Source organism: Ziziphus jujuba, chromosome 3, assembly GCF_031755915.1.
Source record: "Ziziphus jujuba cultivar Dongzao chromosome 3, ASM3175591v1".
NCBI lineage: Eukaryota > Viridiplantae > Streptophyta > Magnoliopsida > Rosales > Rhamnaceae > Ziziphus > Ziziphus jujuba.
Window position 1 is genome coordinate 21,879,905 of NC_083381.1, and position 18,276 is coordinate 21,898,180.

An 18,276-nucleotide genomic window follows, 5' to 3' on the forward strand; every position below is an offset into this window, starting at 1 on the left:
TCTTGCAAAACAAACAGTTCTTATCGTAAATATATTTTGGGTTAATAACAACAACAACCAAAAAAAAAAAAAAAAAGATAATGGGTTAGGTCTTTTTTGATGAAGAGGAATCTAAAGCAAATTGGTCTATACAATTAATGATTAGATGATGGATTAAAAAGCAGCCACATGAATGGTCAATGTTGCCATTGCCAACCACTTTTAGTTATCACCATAGTTATTATTGATGTTGCATGGATGTCCCTTTATTTTTGTGTAAACTTAAAAGGGCCGTACAATTTCATATACTTGATTTGTGACCCTTGAGTTTTCATCATGTTATTATTTTTAGTTTTGGTAATAGGATGTCTTATTATTATGGTACACTTCATATATATTCTATTCAGTTGGCGTTTATTACAGAAAGATAAAGAACAAAAATAGATTTACATGCTGTTGGTATATATGCAATTTGATTCAAATTCTTATACCACTATACTTCTATTCCTGTGCTATTTTGTTTTGTACCCAATGATAATACTTTCAAAGAAAAAGTTTAATTTTGAACAAATTATGACCTTTCAACAATATATTTATGTGATGACCAATATAAAAAAAATAAAAAAATAAAAAACCACATATTTATGGGTTAATTTCAAGTTGAGTGATTTCTTAAGAAACCAAGATATTATTATATATATTCTTCTCCCCCCAAAAAAAAAAAAATATTAATATATATATATGTTCATATATATTTGCAACATATGGGTAAAGTTTATTAGCAAAATCGATAAAGAAAAAGTATGGCTAAAATTGTAAAAATGGTTTTAAAGATTCCTCTTGTTTATTTTAGTTATTTCATTGTCGTTTACTTTACTGAAATAAAATTGAGTGTACAGTAGTCAAATGACTAGGATACCCTTATGTATCTGTCTTTCTGTTTTTGCTCACTGGGATTTTGTTCAAAGTAAACTTAATTAAACGAGTGGGTCCCACAAAATGAAATTGCAAAATACCTTTAAAATCCATAATCACAAAACCTTTGAAAAAACACAAACCTAGTAGAGAAATGAAGTCACAGATCATTCTTGAATAGCCAAATAAATAAATTGTAATATATTTGGTGAAAATGTGATCCATTTACTTACTGTCGCCCAAATTAGATTTTTAATATCATATTTTTTTATAAATATTTTTCGTCTTCAGAATAAATGAAATAATTGCAAACATTGAAACTGAAATTAAAAATATATTATTTTTTTTCAATGACAGCCAGCCATGCCCTCAACAACTATAACTTCATTAATTTATGAACTAAATAAATATTGAGTTGCAATAAATAAATGGAAAAAAAATATATATATATATATATAGGTATACTGTGGGGTATATATGTGTTTATTATCCTTTTTCTTAATTATTAGAATCACAATTCACTAATCATTCTTGGGCTACCTAACTTTTTAAGATTCTTCTCTCCGCTTTTTATACTATCTTTGAACAAAGCCCAATAGAAGTACGCTAATCTAATCAAAGAATTATTGTTAATTATTAATTTTATAGACAAAAGTTGTATGTCCTTTTTGCTCTTCAACCCCTAGACAAGGAAATTGAACTGATTATACACCCTCTATACCATTATTAATTAAAAGGCTCTCCATTTCAAGTTCTCATATTTTGCTCTCATAATTTAACAATATTCAATCATTGTTCATGGTTGTCAATCTTATTAGGTTAACTCATTATAGATACATACATATATATTTATATATATATATATATATTGAACACAACAAACCATAAACTTTATATTATTATATATAAGACCAATAAGTTCCTTATGAAAATGAGTTTTAATAATTAAAATTTAAAATTATATTTAGAATTGATACCATGTAATAAGATATTAAAATATTAAAAGAGGACAATGAATATTATATAATTTATTTTGATAAATGCTATTGCAAATTTATATTAATTTTAAATGCATATTTAGATTTCAAATTCTGAAATAATCAAAATTGATAAATGAGGTTCTAATAATTTCCTTTTAAAACGGTCCTAATGTAATAATAATCATAAATATATAAGTGCACCAATTATCATGCATATAATTATTTCAATAATATGCTGAATGCTTTATTTCATGAACTAACATTAGTGAACCAGAGCCACAGAAGCTAACTAATGAATTAGTAAGAGTGTGTTTCTTTGAAAAGTTCAGTAGCAATATTCACTGTTATTATGAACAAAAAATTGGAATTCCAATATCTTATCCATAACAAAAGAAAAAAAAAAGATTAATAAAAGTAAAAGGATTTTAAATTTAAAAATAAAAAAAGGGGTAGGTCTTGATTAATTTGTGAAAATTTGAACTTTTTTTTTTTTTTTTTTGGCCTTTTACTGATGAGGAATTCACTAACATAGAAACACACATTTATTTTATATATGAGATCAACTGTCATTATTATATCCAATGATTTGCATGGTGGAAGGATAGGACTGTACTTTCACCCCAAAAGAAAAAAAAAGAAGATATGACCGTACTTGTGACCATTGTTTTTACACGAATCACTATCACAAAGTATTACCCTATCATAACACATGTCAAAATAATAGAGGTTGAGATCTAAACAAACAATGCATCTAAAAGCATAAATAACCGTGTAATGATGAAGGTCTAAAATTGGAGCAACTAATTTTATGGGTGTTGAGCTAGCGACCATATATACTAATTGTGGCTATAATAATAAGTAAATCACAGCTTTAACCTCCATGCATAATGGAGGGCCCTGCACATGGGTGCATAATTGTCTCACTTTTTTATCACAGCAAATAGAAGTTTTTTTATTTTCTTTCTTTTGTTTTTGTTTTTGTTTTTTTGATATTGATATGAAGCTTATTTTTGGTTTGGGTTTCCATGCATGCACGACTTCTATAATCTGAGAACAAATTATTTGGCTGGTCCATTCCTTGCTAACTAGCTAGTAAACTTTTATCAATACCTTTTAATCAATTTCTTGTGTGAATATTAATAACTTCCAAGTCCAAAAAATTCATTGGATATATTTTGGGAAAGGAATATGCTTAGCTAAGGTATTAAGATGGTTGGTGATCTAGGCTATGAACTACTTAAAGCTTATATATAATTTCCCTATAGCTAATTTATTAAAGAAAAGTATAATGATGAATTAACTAAAAAAAATTAATTAAACCCTTTGGAAGTACTAATCTGCCGATTAATTAAGGTTAATTACCTCCTCTAATTAACTTGCTGGCAGTACAAATTAATATTGTTCTCCATTCATACTGGAAAAACAACAAACTTTGTCATATATATAAGATAATTAAGATTAATTACTTGTACAATATTAACATGATTTCACAACCAAAATGGACCAAAATAGTTTTTAACACTTAATTAATACCAAAGTGAAAATTGTCGATCAATCTTCTTCTTCATCCTCTTTCCAACATCAGAAATGCTTTTGAATCCATGACTTCCTGGATTTCTAACTCTATCAATCCTCGTGTACATATTTTTACTAACCAAATTATTAGTAATATTCTCATATGCACCATGATCATGATCATCATCTTCTCCTTTAAGTAAAGAACCTTTTTCTTCACTTTGAGGACAAGTCCATAAGTGTTTTCCTTCAACATTTCCATTCTTTGAAAGTGGTGTCCACAAACAATGATCTTTCTCATTGACATTATCTCTAATTACACCTTCTGGATACCTCTCCGCAGCTGGTTCCTTTTTGGGTGAAACTAGTTTAATTGGAAGGTCATTACTCATGTGATCATGATTGTTATTGAATAATGTAGAAAATGAACCAAAAGATGAAGTTCTTGAGGATGTAGAGGTTGATGATCCCGGAGGAGATAACGCGGAATTAGGCGAAGAAATTGGGTTTCCAAAACCTTGGATTTCTTTTGTTATTTTGAGAGCTTTGAGACGAGCTTGTTTCAATGTCGGTCCTTCACCTAGAAGTTTAAGTACCTCATCTGATTTCTTTTGCATTTTAAGCCCCCAATCGAACCTAAACATGAAGAAAATAACAAGAATAAAGGGTTTCAAAATATTTTTTTAACATTAATTTTAATTAATATATTTATATATAGCGGATCTCTTATTAGATAATCTCAGACAAAAATTCCTTATTATATGTAATTAGAAAAATTATGGACAAAAATTTGTCCAAAATTCATAAATAAGAGATTTATTTTGTTTTATATATATATATATATATATATATGATTGTATCGATTACTTATAAATTACCCTCTCTCATCTGTGTACTGAAACGATCCCAACTCTTGGATAACATCTACATCACATTGAAATTCTCTGGCAAAATCTTCGGGACCATGTGTTAGTAAGAACTCAAGAACTATCAAAGATTTGTAGGATTGCCTCCATTGCTTCCAATCAACGTTGTAGAACCTGCACAATTTGATACTTCTTATATATATATATATATATACATACAAAAATTGGCGACAAAAATAGCATCAAATGGGATCTTAACTAGGATCACTAGTGATAATATAAAATATATTGGCATGAATAAAAAAAATAAAAAATAAAAAAGAAGAAGACGAATAAAGGTGCATAGTCACAAATATTAATTGATTCAAAAGATCTAATTAATTAATAAAGAATCAATACTTACTTCCGATGAAGAATATCAACAATTCTCCAAAAATCATCAATCCCAAAAGAAGCCTCAGCTATTTTATTCATTATTCTAGTATCTGGGCTACATGGGTCACCATTTGTTGCTTCCTCAGCCAAACTTAAGACGGTTAAAAAAAAAAAAAAAAAAAAAAGAAAGTATAATTCAATGAACATATAAATAAAAATTATATATATATATATATAGAGTTTTTATCATGTTAACATAAATTATTATAAGTTAATATATTTCTTCTCCTTTCGTCATGAATTGAATCAAGCACAGGTAAAAACAACTAAATATATTCCAATTAGTTTTAATATGAAAATAATTAAATTTCCTAAAAAAAATTTTTTCTTCATATTTTACCTAATTTCATTAAATAGTGTCTTTTTTCATGCAATTACTTCTCAATAATTTTAAGATAAATTTTCTTTTAATTAGGGAATTTCATGGATAAAAGAAAGAAAGGAAAAAAAACGACTTACAGTTCAGCTTGAGTAACATCGGTTAAGACCAGCCTAGCACTTCTGTATTTCTCTTGAAGAAAAGAAGATGCCTGCTTCTTAATTTGGCCCAGCAGCAAAGTTCCCATTACAACAATGAATAATGAAACCTTAATCACAAAATTAATATATAAATATTGCAAACCAAGTGTAATCAATCAAATCAATCAGATATCTTAGGGCCAGAGTTTTCCTACAATTTGAAATACTTATCAGTTTTAATGAACAAAATTGATAGATCTAATAATCTTCTAACACCCTCAATTATTAAACAACAGGAAAAGGGTTTTCAATGAATCAAAAGTTTGTGATGAACAAACTCATCAAAAGGCTAGCTAAAATCTTAAGGAAAACCTACAAACAGTACTGAGATGCAGATTAAAAAGCAACTATTTATGGGTAGCCTTAATTATAGCTCAGATAATGAAGGAGAAGTGGGAATTGAAAAAATAGGGGAACAAACAAGTTACTAAAATTATAGATTTATTTGACCAAAATGTAATCCATTACTTAACCTGTTTTTCTTCTTACATATATATATATATATATATATATTATGCTAGTTAATTTAAAAGCATATATAATTAACGTCATTATCCCACATTTATGCATGCTCGATGGATATATAGAATATAATTCCTTTTTTTTTTATGATTTAAAATTTACCATCCAAGTATATCTTTTTTCTTTCCCATTGGAAAGTTAAGCTCGAAAGAGACGTTAATTAAAGACCCAAATTATTATCAAGAAGTTTATGTATATAACACTGTGGAAAAATTATAAACTGCAATGTATATAGGTTTCTGCGTCATAAGCAAATTAATTAACTATAATTTATCTTCGAGTGAATTATAGTCCTTTAAAAAAAATATATTATATAGGTTTCTGCGTAATAAGCAAATTAATTAACTACAATTTATCTTCGAATGAATTATAATCATTTAAAAAAAAATAAAGAAACTATAGTTCATAAAAAATTTTGATAAATTCATTACAAATATTAATTGACAAGGACCGTACATACATATCCATCAAAAATATCTAAAATGTACGCAAGACTTAATTAATTTATGTTGATTAAATGCCATATTAATTAAATTTGTTTCAATTTGGTAATCAGTTATATATAAACAGAACCATTAAAACCCGCATAGTCGATTTAAATTCTTAGTATATACCAAAAAAAAAAAAAAAAAAAAAGGAAAAATTCATAGGGCTTCTTCTTGGATCAAACTTTAATGCAAACTTGATTGGTTTGAATGCATTAATAATAAGGATAATTAGCAATCAGCCACCGCATGAATAGTTTTCCATTAACGTTTCGTTGCCTACTGGAAATTATTTACTCCTTGGTTGTCACCTTCCTTAATGACTAATTTCTCTATGTGTACATAAAACTCCATAAATCAATAGTTACTTGCACTATAAGTAAATATATTTTTATTAGAATATGCAAGGGATAACATATTATATTTTGTTTTAATATATATATATATATATATATGCATGAGTAGCCCCCCAAAGGGCCACCCAAGTGATCCAACACCTGCTTTGTAAAGATGGCTTTTAATATTTAAATCTTACATGTTGAAAATTCATTCTTTTTTATTCATCACAAAAGATGATAAATGTGATAATGTGAGTAGTATTATTGAATGATATTTAATTTTAATTTTTTTTATCTTTAATAAATATGAAAAGACTGGCCGTTACTATATGAACTGCAGTCACATAATAGCTATAATATTTATCATAGCTAATTACAAAATAATAATTTTAAAGAGCATTGTTATTTATTAATATGTAGTTCTAGTAAACATATTAAAAATTTATACATATTTTTACTAGTCACAACTCACAAGTGACAATAAATATGATAATGTGACTAGTATTGAATGATATGTAATTTAATTAAACTTGTATAACCAGCTATCATAGTATGAATAGATACATGATAACAATAATATTCATCACTGTTAATGTCAAAAATAATGAACTAGCATTATTATTTGTTATTAAGCATTTTAATAAATATATTAAAAATTTATAGTTGAATAATAATTAATTTAATTTTTTTATTTCTTATATAAATTGGCCGTTACTGTATAAACAAACTCATAATTAGAGAATCCGTTCATACATGATAACAATAATATTCATAATCATTAATGACAAAATGACAATTTATGAATATTGTTACGAATTGTTATGAATTAGTAAATATTTTATCCAAAAAAATCATTTTTAGTAAATATTTTATTCAAAAAAATCATTTTTCTTAATATCTTCAATTTGTTATTCATCCCATTTTTGTTTTGAATTTTTAGCAATTCGGAAATAAAATCCGGGTACGCCTTTGGCAACAAAAAATCTGGAACATATACATTTTTGTTGGCAAATTATATGATCAAAAGGAAATAAAATTTTAATTAATCCACTGATAATTTTCTTCTTAATTAAAGTAATGCATACAACAACAACAACGACATGAAACAAATAAACACAAAGAAAAATCAAATTCAACAGCCTACACAATTCCTATCTAAATTAGCCTAAAAATTCCATCCCTATTTGATATGTTTCACAGTTTCAAGGTCAAATCAAGCACAATCCCATTTGCCTTCTCTACCACCTCACTTGGTTTCTGAATAGGGCGCTCCAACAGACTAAGAAGAGGTTTGGTATAGTCACTAGCATTAATCTCCTCTATAGCCACCGATCTCCGCTGCTGCATCGGAGGTGGGACGAAAGTCATAATCGGTGTCATCACCGGTGTCCCAACCGTCATCATGTTGTTTCTCATCAAAGGAGAAACCGGTGGCGGTGTCGGTGGTGGGAGGATTAGAGGCTGAGAATTAACAATCTGGGGGACAATAGGCAAAGGTGATGAGAATTGCACTGGAAAAAATGTCTGCGCTTTAAGAGTGGACGGTGGCAGCGTCGGCACCGGTGTCGGTGACGGAAAAGCGGGACGGAAAGGGTTGACAGCAAAAAGGTCTCTTTGTGTGGACATGAAGTTTGTTTGCTGCTGTTGTTCTTCTTGTTGTTTTTGTTGCCTTCTTGAAGCAGCTTTTGCTTCATCTTCAACCATGTGAGTTTCTATATGGTTTATGAGAGCTTGTGTGCTCAAGAAAACTTGATCACATAAACGACATGCAATTTGTGAAGGATTATGAGGGAGTTGTTGTCGTCCACGGTTTAGTCCTTGCACATTACCATGCCTTAAATTCCAACCATACCCTGCCATGAAGGAAAGAAAAAAGTTTTGAAAAACTAGGGTTTAGGGTTTTAAGGGCTTGAAGAATTGAGATGAATATTTCTTTGGGGGACCTTAAGCCTTAAAAATGTATTTTAGATGTGAATTTGAGAGTTTGAGATACAATGAGTATTTATAGGGTGAAAAATGTAATATTTTATTTTGCCAATTTTCTAGGTTAATTTTGTAGTAATACAAAAGTATGCAACTTATTTATGGTTGCCATTAAGGCTTGGTGGTGTGTGTATGAAAGAAAAGTTTAATGGCATTCTTCATTAAGGGTTTGACTAATTAATGCTAATTAAATATTTGTGAAAATAAAACCCAAGTGTTGGACTAATTAAGGAAGGAAAATAAATGTAAGTAATGAATTTTTAGAATAAATGATAGTGTTTTTAATTGAGAAATCTAAGGCAAAGGCTAGAGGGTTGGATTGTTAGCTAGAGAGAATTAAAGAAAGATGAGAATAATTATAGTAATCATGACATTTCCAAATAAAATTAATTTGATTATGGGAGTAAACCTGTCCGCCGAGTAAATAATTTAAAAAACCACTAATTTAGAACAATTCTTATCTGATTTCAATATATTTCTTTATGTTTTATTATTTTGGTAATACATTTAATTGCTACTTTTTTAATGATAATATTGTATATGTTTACATATTTTCCCGTCTAAAAAAGTTTTCAAGTAAATTCCATAAGCATTGATTTTTAAAATGTGCAATTGAACTCCAAACTTGGTAAATTGAATAATTATTTTAGTTATCTAAGCTGCCGGATGCATTTTTAGATCTCATCTGCTATATCATCATCTCTTCTTTCATTCAAAAAGTGTTATCAATAATATCTATCAACAAGATTGATATCATTCCATGAATGAAAAAAATAGACTGATTTCTCTTATGATTAACATTTATTTTAGAAGCTAAACTTACAGAATTGTCAGCTCATTTAAGTCAAGGCTATATTCATTGGTTTTGTGTAATCACTGTTTAATTATTATTGCCATTATACAAATCACTAGTAGCTTACCTTACATAATTGCAGAACCAGAAGTGTTACTGTGGGCAACGTGCATTTATCACCGTCCAATACACACGGTTAGATACAAACGCATGCAATCGGACGGATGTCCCCCATCAAGTGATGGATGACATGGGCCATATTAACATAATTGATTACATAACTATATATATATATATATATACACTCTTAGTTTTGCAAAAAATTAAATATATTTTTCTAATATAATGTGGTAAGTGTTAAGAGTTGTAATTTGCTGAAATAGTTTTTTTCAATTTAAATAATTAATCAAGATTGTTATGCTTTGGCATTTATTATATCATCACAATTCCAAATACAAAAATCTATAACATACATATATATATATATATATATAGTTTATTCCCACCGCAACTTAGGATTTTAAATTTGAATTTAAATATTAATTATTATTCTATCTAATGATTAAATACATATATATATATATATATAGAGAGAGAGAGAGAGAGAGAGAGAGAGAGAGAGAGAGAGAGAGAGAGAGAGAGAGAGAGAGAGAGGGCAATCAATGGCTGGTAACTATCAATAATTAAAAATAAAATAAAATAATTGCTTCCATTGAAGGGTTTGCAAAAACATAGTGAGGCACAGAAATTGCAAATGTAGGTGGCAAAATATAATTGGTTCGTACAGGCCTCTGCTACAATATTGTTTGGCTTGAGGGCCATGCCTGCATTTTCAGTGTGAATCTGCCTTTCGTTTTGATAAACAAGCCAAATGGGATTGAATTAAGAATGAATTAGACTGCTAATGCTTGATTTGCTATACCGATCATCTTAAATAACTTTTTATCACTAATAAAACTACATGAGTTTATCCTGAGAAACCTAATACTTGATTTAACTCAATTTGTTTACATCCTAACGACCTTAATTAAACGACTTTCTATCTGAACAAATAATCTGGATTTAGAGGCTAAAATAAATCAAGTTAAATTCCTTCTCTCCAAATTATGATCTTGTTGAGGTTGAAAAATGAAAATTAAATCTTCAAAACAGATAATCAAGTCATTACATAATTTAAATCAAGTGTTAAAGTTTCATTAAGTTAATTAATAATAAGTTAAATCATCCTAAGCTTTGAGAAGTTGTGAGATTAAACTCAAAACAAGATGTTAAGATCTTAATCAAACAAGATGTTAAAATGGTTATCGAGTAACTTGGAAAAAAAAAATGGAGTTAAGATCTGTTGCCATTAGCAGGAATTGTAGTTTCTTCATTTTGTATTCTATTGTTCGTACGCCTATATCACACCACCAAAAAATATTCCTTTACAGTACAACTATGACATATAATACAAAATTCATGGATAACAATAAAATTTACAGAATCTCAAAATTCGCCTTCACAAGTGACGAAATGACAGGAAAACACGCAGCCATTGAAGAAAACTTTTTTAAGCTTTTGTACTGCCACCAGTGGCAGCCACTCATACAGATATCCTTCAGAAAGATGTCTCAAGTGGCTCATCCCCAACATCCTCACTTCCATGTGACATTTCACTTGTTTCTTCCATCGAAAGCTCAGAAATCCTTCAGAAAGATGTCTCAAGTGGCTCATCCCAGACATCCTCACCTCCATTTGACATTTCACAAGTTTCCTCCATCGAAAGCCTAATATATTCTCTATGTGCAAAACGATCCCATTCTGTCAAAGTTGGATCCTCGCGTTCCTAAAGGTGTATCGGTCTTATAATCAGCACACCCAGCAACAAAATAGAACAACTCCAATAATAAAATGAAGATATTGAATTTCGCATGTACCTGACGAATAATAAATGGATGACGACTTTCAAAAGCAACAAACTTTTTGAGATTGAAAAGTATGTTAAAAACATGCCCTGCAAGTTTGCTGCCTTTAAGATCGCGTAGTGTGATGTAGCTGTCATCCTGTAAATAAACTTATGAAGTATTATATATGGTCTCTCACTGAAAAACAAACCGTATTTAAAAAAAAAAGCAACTAATGGCAAAGATGAATCATCATTAAGAATCAGGGAATGACCTTAACTCCAATCATGTCAAAAATCTGACACAAAATATCCTCAAAGAGAATTGGCTCTTGGGCCATGCATTTCAACCGATGTATCTGCTCCGCATAAAAGAATTGCATTTCATGTTGTGTCAGCACTCCATTTTCATCCAAATCAATGCATTTGAACCTAGAATTTTGCAGCCTCAGTAATCATGAAACATGCTTAGCATTATAATCTTTTTCTCTTTTTATTCTTTTGCACATAAAAGGTAGTTTTAACTCTGGAAATGGAGTATTAATTGAAGATCATCACAACATGATAAAAAATCTAGAAACTCTGGAAAGGTCCAAATCTACGACTCTCCTAGTAAGATAGATTTGTAAGAGATGATTAGCACTTTTTTCAGACATGTTATAACAGAATACAAATGACCAAAAGTACCAGTACTCTAGACTAGGTTCTGCTGATTTATCCTCCTCGGCAAGTAGGAAGTAAACAAAATCTTCATAACCCATCTTCCCCTCAACCCTGCTAGTAAATTTCCTTGGAACCTGAAATAAACTTCAAGAATAAATGAGAACAGAAGGAATTTTTTTTCTTTTTTTTTTTTTTTAAGAAAACAAATTAATCCCCTTGCATTTTAGGTATGGTGTCAATTTAATCCCTGAATTGCAACAATCAAGTCTACAGCTTTATGATATGTGCAAATTAACCATGGTTGAAACCATGTAATTTAATAAATTCTAAGCATGTAAAAGCTGTGTAACCCTCACAACAATCACAGGATAATATCACTCGCTTCAAAATTTTCAATTTAGATATTAATTTTATTTCTCATTTATTATTTATGAACTTCAGTACCATTAAACTAAGTAATAAATATGCTTCTATAACGGGCATATGTAACAATATTTAGATGATGAATGCACACTGTTTGGGGCCATTAGGTAAATTTTAAAAAATATGAGGTTAATTGATACAAATTAAAAATTTAAAAAAAAAAAAAAAATTGGAAGGCTCTGCTGCAGTTAAAAGTTAAAGATTGAAATTGACTTTATCCCTCAAATGTATGAGATAATTTATAGTCAACCCCCTGTTTTAAATCACTTGCAATATTGTGCAACTTGATATGTCAGAGTAACAGCACAAAGATAAAAGTTGATTGCTAACCTGAGAAAATATTCTATCAACAATCCGGTAGGTTAGAGCATGGTTACCATATCTACTAAGATTCTCTTTGTCAATCAAAAAATCATGATCAGTGTCAAGCTCCCAAAATTTGCAGTACATTACATAGAAGTGTTCGTAAGAAAAGTACCTGAAGTATCAATAATTAGAAGAAATCATTACTTTTGTAAAGTCGACAAAAGTAACTAAATTACTAAGCTCTATCCTCTTGTCCACGAAATCCTCCCAAAAATGAAAAAGGGGTCCACTACCAGAGTCCATTTTCCAAAGTCCTAACTCCTGCAAGCCCTTAACATATAATTTTCCTATCAAAGCTTTACTCTACTAAAGTATGTTGAATTAGTATTATAATACAAAGTAGGGACACATCCTATTAGCTTAAACTTTGCAGAATGACTTTACATGGTATGACCAGGTTATCCATTTATTATTGTGTTAGAACCATAACGACACCCCATTGCCAATACCATAATCTACTTCCAAGTTACATGATAGACCTCCATTTCATTTGTAACTATTACGCAGCTTAAACAGGAGAAGTAATAGCAGCTTGACTCATAAAACTGAGCCAAAATCCTATCATTATATTCTTTTTGTAATAAAGGATGCTTAAAACCATCCCCTGCATCTTTAAGAACAATATCCTTGCTCGTTCTATTCACTTACTTCTTGCCTTTCTTAAGCCAAGTTAGTCCAACAAAAAACAATTTTTATAATAATCTTGGCCTCTAAAGTCTTAGCAACAATTTAATTTTAGGAACTTCCCAAGTCATAACTAAAAGAACAAAAAACTAAGGACACGCCAAGGAAAACAGCATCTCCTAATTTTAAGAGTAACTCTAGGGTGCTTACCTTAAAACTTTGTTAATATCTTCCTCCTCATCAACAAGCTGCATTGCAGCAATTAGGTTCCCATGCTTCAATTCCCTGAGGGTGAGACGACCATTTCCTGACCTATTAATGTAGTAAAATATTCTGTATATGACTGTTTCAGCTGTTCCATTGCAAAGAGGTTTTATGTTACTAGAAAGAGGAAAAGTACTTGATTCTACAAGCATTAAAAAAGTTGGCAATCCACTTATATCAACAGATTATTTGAAAGGCAAAGCTAGAGTCATCAAAAATGTTATGTGATAAACAAAAAGTATTTATGAGATCATGCCAGCTATACCAAAAAAGCCTAGTGGTGGCTACCTTACTTCAGTTACTAAATAAGTAAATACAATAATGACAGTGATATAGCCAACTGAAGTCATACATGGGTGGTGGAGAATAGATAGGAATATTATTATTAGGGTTCTATAATTCTCAGGATTTTAATATTGTTATGCTTTACTAGGGTTTTAATTTAGTTTCTTTATCATAATTAGCTTCCTTAAATTAGTAGGTTGTTTTAATATAAACAGGGATCTCTATAACCCTATTAGAAAGTTGACTATTATCATGAATTATAGAGTGACAATACTCTTTCTTATACTTATTTATCCATCTAACATTCAATCTGTTTCTCCCTTATTTGTCTAAAGCCGATGACAAATATTAAATTTTATATAAAACAACAATAAAAGAAGATAACATCAGAGTACAAGGGTTCATGCTAGTACCATATCTTTCCTGAAACTCCGGCGTGCCTTGCAAAAACACCAATCCTGGATGAGTTGACAAAAGTTCATCTAGTACAGGTCTAAAATCATCCTGCAATAACAATGGAAGAATTACAATATAGCTTACAACATAGTACCAAAACATTCTCTTCTCTAACTCAAGTCCCAAAATGTTAGTTTCAAACAGATGATACATAGAAAGTACACATCAGGAGAGAGTTCTGTGATTATCACAGCTTCTAAATCAAAACCAACCTGAGTAAGGTACTCGTGACCTGGTTGTTTTAGAATTGTATATATTTGTGTTGCTAAGTCCATTGTCAACATGTTGCTTTTAATCCAATAATCAATGAACTGATCCCTACAATTGGTTAAAAGGCAACAAAAGTAAGTGCATGTCCCTTAAAGTGTATAATATGCCTAACACACATAAAAAATTACATGTTAAAGCAACTTGAACCTTTCAAGTGTCATATATCATATTGGTTCTATACTTCTATTTACTCATCAATTGACTGGTTTTTGTGCGCAAGAATGCATCTTTTTTCCTTTAGAAGAAGATAATGATGAAGTTTATTGATTAAAAGGGCAGTGCATGGAGGAAGTCCATGTTCTTTTGGCAGAAACTTAATGAAAACTCCTACAAATAACTATCATATCAAGAACACACACAAGGACAGTTATGGAACAAAAGAAAATGATACTTAAATAGGATTTATCATTTATGGCTTTCACATGGAAATGAACTTGTTGAATGATAATGAAATCTGTTAAGACATAAAGAGTAATTACCCCAACAAAATAGTTACTAGCCATTAACAAATGCATACAATCAAGATGAATGAGAATAAGCGCCACTTGTTCAGTATCAATGGCAAGTGAGTTTTCTTAGCAGTTTTCTTCCTTGGCAGTTATGCATATCCTGTATAAACGTGTAAAATGTAAACTAACAGATACTTGAAATGTATAGTATAAATTTTCAGCCGAGGGTGACTCTCATGAAGTCTAAGTCAATCGCAAATAGGCTTGAGGAATGAAGGCATGAATGAAATGAAAGAGGCCATACCTCATCAAGTAAGGTTGTTTAGTTCCATTAACATGGAAGAGATGTTGTAAAAGAAAAACTATCTTTTAAATGCTATGTTGCAGCTTTTGTTCTGATAGCGATGATATTTTCATAGAGTGCATTCTTTAATGAAACAATAGGTACAGCACAATAAAAACACAAGCTTGAGAGAAATTCTGATAAATTCCTACAAGTACAATAACCCAACAAGAAATTAGAAATTTCTACCTGGTTACAATACCAGTTCCAATAACATCAATCTTTCTGAAAAGAGCAGTGGATAAAAATGATGGTAATTCACATATATCCTTTGCGACCGACTTAAATTCTGCAAAGCCAAACAGAATGAGGTTAATAAAAAGAATGTATATTTTTACCCCTTACTATTTCCTAATTTGGCCATCTAATAAACGTAATTTCCACCCATAAAAGACAAACATAAAAAATATAATTCCTAGCAATGGTGTCTTTACCATGTATTTGCAATCCATTGAAGTGACCATGGAAGTGCTGATCAATTTTAAAGAAACAGTGCTCTTTCATTTCATTTGGGGGTGGACGACCATTTTTGAAGTAGAACTGCAAGCATTCAGAAAGCTGTGTAAGGACCCTTCTAAACTATTCTATCTACACACTAAATCAATAAAGCATCAACATACCTGAGGTATCACTTCTTGTACTGGCTCACTAACCAATTTCAGAGAAGCTGAAAAGGGGTTGACCCTCTGTTCCATGACACGTGGAGAACTAGATACACTACGTGGTGATAGTGGAGGTGTGCTGCTACCAGGAAACATGGAAGGTAATGAATTGTTGGAAGCAGCACTAACACTGGTATAGTTACCAAGGGCATTCAGAGAAGTCCCCACCTTTGCATCAGCAAGCAAAGACTTCACCTATGTTCATAATAGATCAAAAAATATCTGTCAAGTTACAAACTAACAAGATACAACTTCAAAAAGAAGAAAAAAAGGAAGGGATAACAGAAAGAAGAAATAAGATGACTCTCTGGAATATCTACAGCATATCATGGGATAGACTTTTTATCATTGGATAAGAGAACCGTTTCTTATTGATGGATTGTTGGCCAACAAAACAGAAGCCTTAACCATACTGTTGGGCTTGGTTTCCTGAATCATTTTATAAGGGTAACAAAAAGCTAAACTAGTTTTTGCAAAAGAGATATTTATATAGAAAATAATAATGGGAATAGTGGCCCACTTAGAATCATATTGATTATCATTTATTCTAACAATTGTTCTGTAAAGCCTTTTCCCTGGATCTGAACACATCCTTTGAAACTATCCATTGCCTTTTATTAGTGTCAACAACCACTAGAGACCACATGAAAACCTGTCCTGATCATTCATTCTTTAGATTTTATGCTCACATATTGTTAACAATTTGTCTTCTCTTCAAATGTCATTTTCGTCATAGAACAAGCTATACCCACTTTATAATATTTTACTACAAAACAGATACCCAAAGAAAGATCATTGGACTTCTATCCCTCCCTCCCTCCCTCCCATTCTCAATGGGCTTTGCATTGTATCATCAATATCTCATATTCTCAATTTTATGGTCTTAACCCACAGTCTATGTCCTTAACCATAGGTACATTAATAAGCAACTTTCATTGCAATCTGCAAGTTGAAAAGTGAAAGCAATAGTCCTAGTTTTAATCCATAATATCCAAGATAGAGAACCAAGCCAGATAAAAGACCTCTTACTGAATTTTGTATTTAAATAAATAAGAGAACAATATGAGATGTGGGGCGATAAATGGCACCCATCAATCCTTAACTGGTAGACCCTAAGTGGCAAAGACAACATATTATGTTAAAAGGAAGCCATATCATTTTTCTGTAAGCGCTGTCAAGTAAGTGCTATACAGTGTCCACCAAAAGTAGTAGTCAATGACTCAATTGTGTTTGTTCTGAAACCTTAAGAGACATTTGTCATATACTTTTACTGCCGACTCAACACAAGGGTGATTGCCTATCCATGCCTCGTTATAAGCTCAAAGCAACCATACACTATTTGAAATTCTAGTCCCCTGCGCTCTATAGAAATGGCTCTCCTTCGTGTTCATTCTTAGAAACATGGCAACCAGAAAACCAGAAAGTGCAAATACAGTATACCCAACTAAGAAATAGGGAATCAATTCAATTTAAATCCATATTTTGCTTCTGGGTTTTAATAATTAACCACCACCCTAAAGATGTTGCATACATATAAATAAAAGTTCAAAAAAAAAAAATCAACAACACTAACATAGAGCGAAATTAATGAATTGCATAATTCAAAAAAAAAAAAAAAAAAAAAAAAAAAAAAAAAAACAAACGAATAGAATAAAATTAAGAGAAAGTACCAATCGGACAGTGTCAGGAAGCGAAAGCCACTGAGCGAACAAGTCATCGGCAACGGAAGGATTTGACTTCATTACGGACGGCGACACCTCCGGAAGCTGCAACATTTCCGGGTCCAAGAAAACCACATCCCGTACTACCTCCATATCCATCATTCACCACACACACACCCCCGACCCCCACCCCGAACCCAACCCCGACCCCGAACTCGCCAATCCAATCATATATGTTGCCAAAAAAAAAAAAAAAAATCCTAAATCCCTCGATTCCTCAATTTCACCTCTCAGCTCAAAATTCAGCAATGGAAAAAAAAAATTGCAAGAATTAATCCTCAAAAACACAAAAACCAATCAGAAATCGGGAAGTTTTCGCAGGGCGAAGAAGCGCAGAAGAAAAACACTAAAACATTACGAAGAAAGAGAGAGAGAGAGAGGATGGTGGTGGGTATTGGTTTTTTTTTTTTTTTTTTTTTTTTTTTTTTTTTTTTTGGGTTTGGACAGAGAGGCAATACGGTGTAGCAGCAACGGAGAAACAAACACTCATCAGTAATGAGATCGCAGACACGCTATAGGTTGGAGGTTGGAAACACGA

At 30.8% G+C, this 18,276-nt stretch overlaps 3 protein-coding genes across 6 annotated transcripts; all 3 read right to left on the minus strand.

Annotated features, from left to right (window-relative positions):
• Window positions 1-3,295: 3,295 nt before the first annotated feature.
• Window positions 3,296-5,502, minus strand: LOC112492241 (epsin-3). The gene is made up of 4 exons (XM_048478170.2): window positions 5,150-5,502; window positions 4,659-4,781; window positions 4,268-4,429; window positions 3,296-4,025 (listed from the first exon to the last, which is right to left on the minus strand). Exons 1-4 carry the CDS (start codon window positions 5,254-5,256, stop codon window positions 3,401-3,403), a joined length of 1,017 nt encoding a protein of 338 aa, XP_048334127.2. The 5' UTR covers window positions 5,257-5,502; the 3' UTR covers window positions 3,296-3,400.
• Window positions 5,503-7,685: 2,183 nt separating this feature from the next.
• LOC125423145 (formin-like protein 2) lies at window positions 7,686-8,474 on the minus strand. The gene has a single exon (XM_048476724.2). It carries the CDS (start codon window positions 8,412-8,414, stop codon window positions 7,749-7,751), a length of 666 nt encoding a protein of 221 aa, XP_048332681.2. The 5' UTR covers window positions 8,415-8,474; the 3' UTR covers window positions 7,686-7,748.
• Window positions 8,475-10,678: 2,204 nt separating this feature from the next.
• LOC107422884 (probable serine/threonine protein phosphatase 2A regulatory subunit B''delta) lies at window positions 10,679-18,276 on the minus strand. Of its 4 annotated transcripts, none has more exons than XM_016032397.4 (12): window positions 17,688-18,276; window positions 15,976-16,212; window positions 15,790-15,895; window positions 15,545-15,644; window positions 14,506-14,611; window positions 14,251-14,341; window positions 13,499-13,640; window positions 12,629-12,776; window positions 11,900-12,009; window positions 11,494-11,644; window positions 11,247-11,372; window positions 10,679-11,155 (listed from the first exon to the last, which is right to left on the minus strand). In XM_016032397.4, exons 1-12 carry the CDS (start codon window positions 17,838-17,840, stop codon window positions 11,018-11,020), a joined length of 1,608 nt encoding a protein of 535 aa, XP_015887883.3. In that variant the 5' UTR covers window positions 17,841-18,276; the 3' UTR covers window positions 10,679-11,017. The 4 variants fall into 4 exon arrangements, with proteins under 4 accessions (XP_015887883.3, XP_015887882.3, XP_048333526.2 ...); XM_016032396.4 differs by having other exon boundaries at window positions 11,488-11,644; window positions 17,688-18,274; XM_048477569.2 differs by lacking the exons at window positions 11,900-12,009; window positions 12,629-12,776 and having other exon boundaries at window positions 11,488-11,644; window positions 17,688-18,274.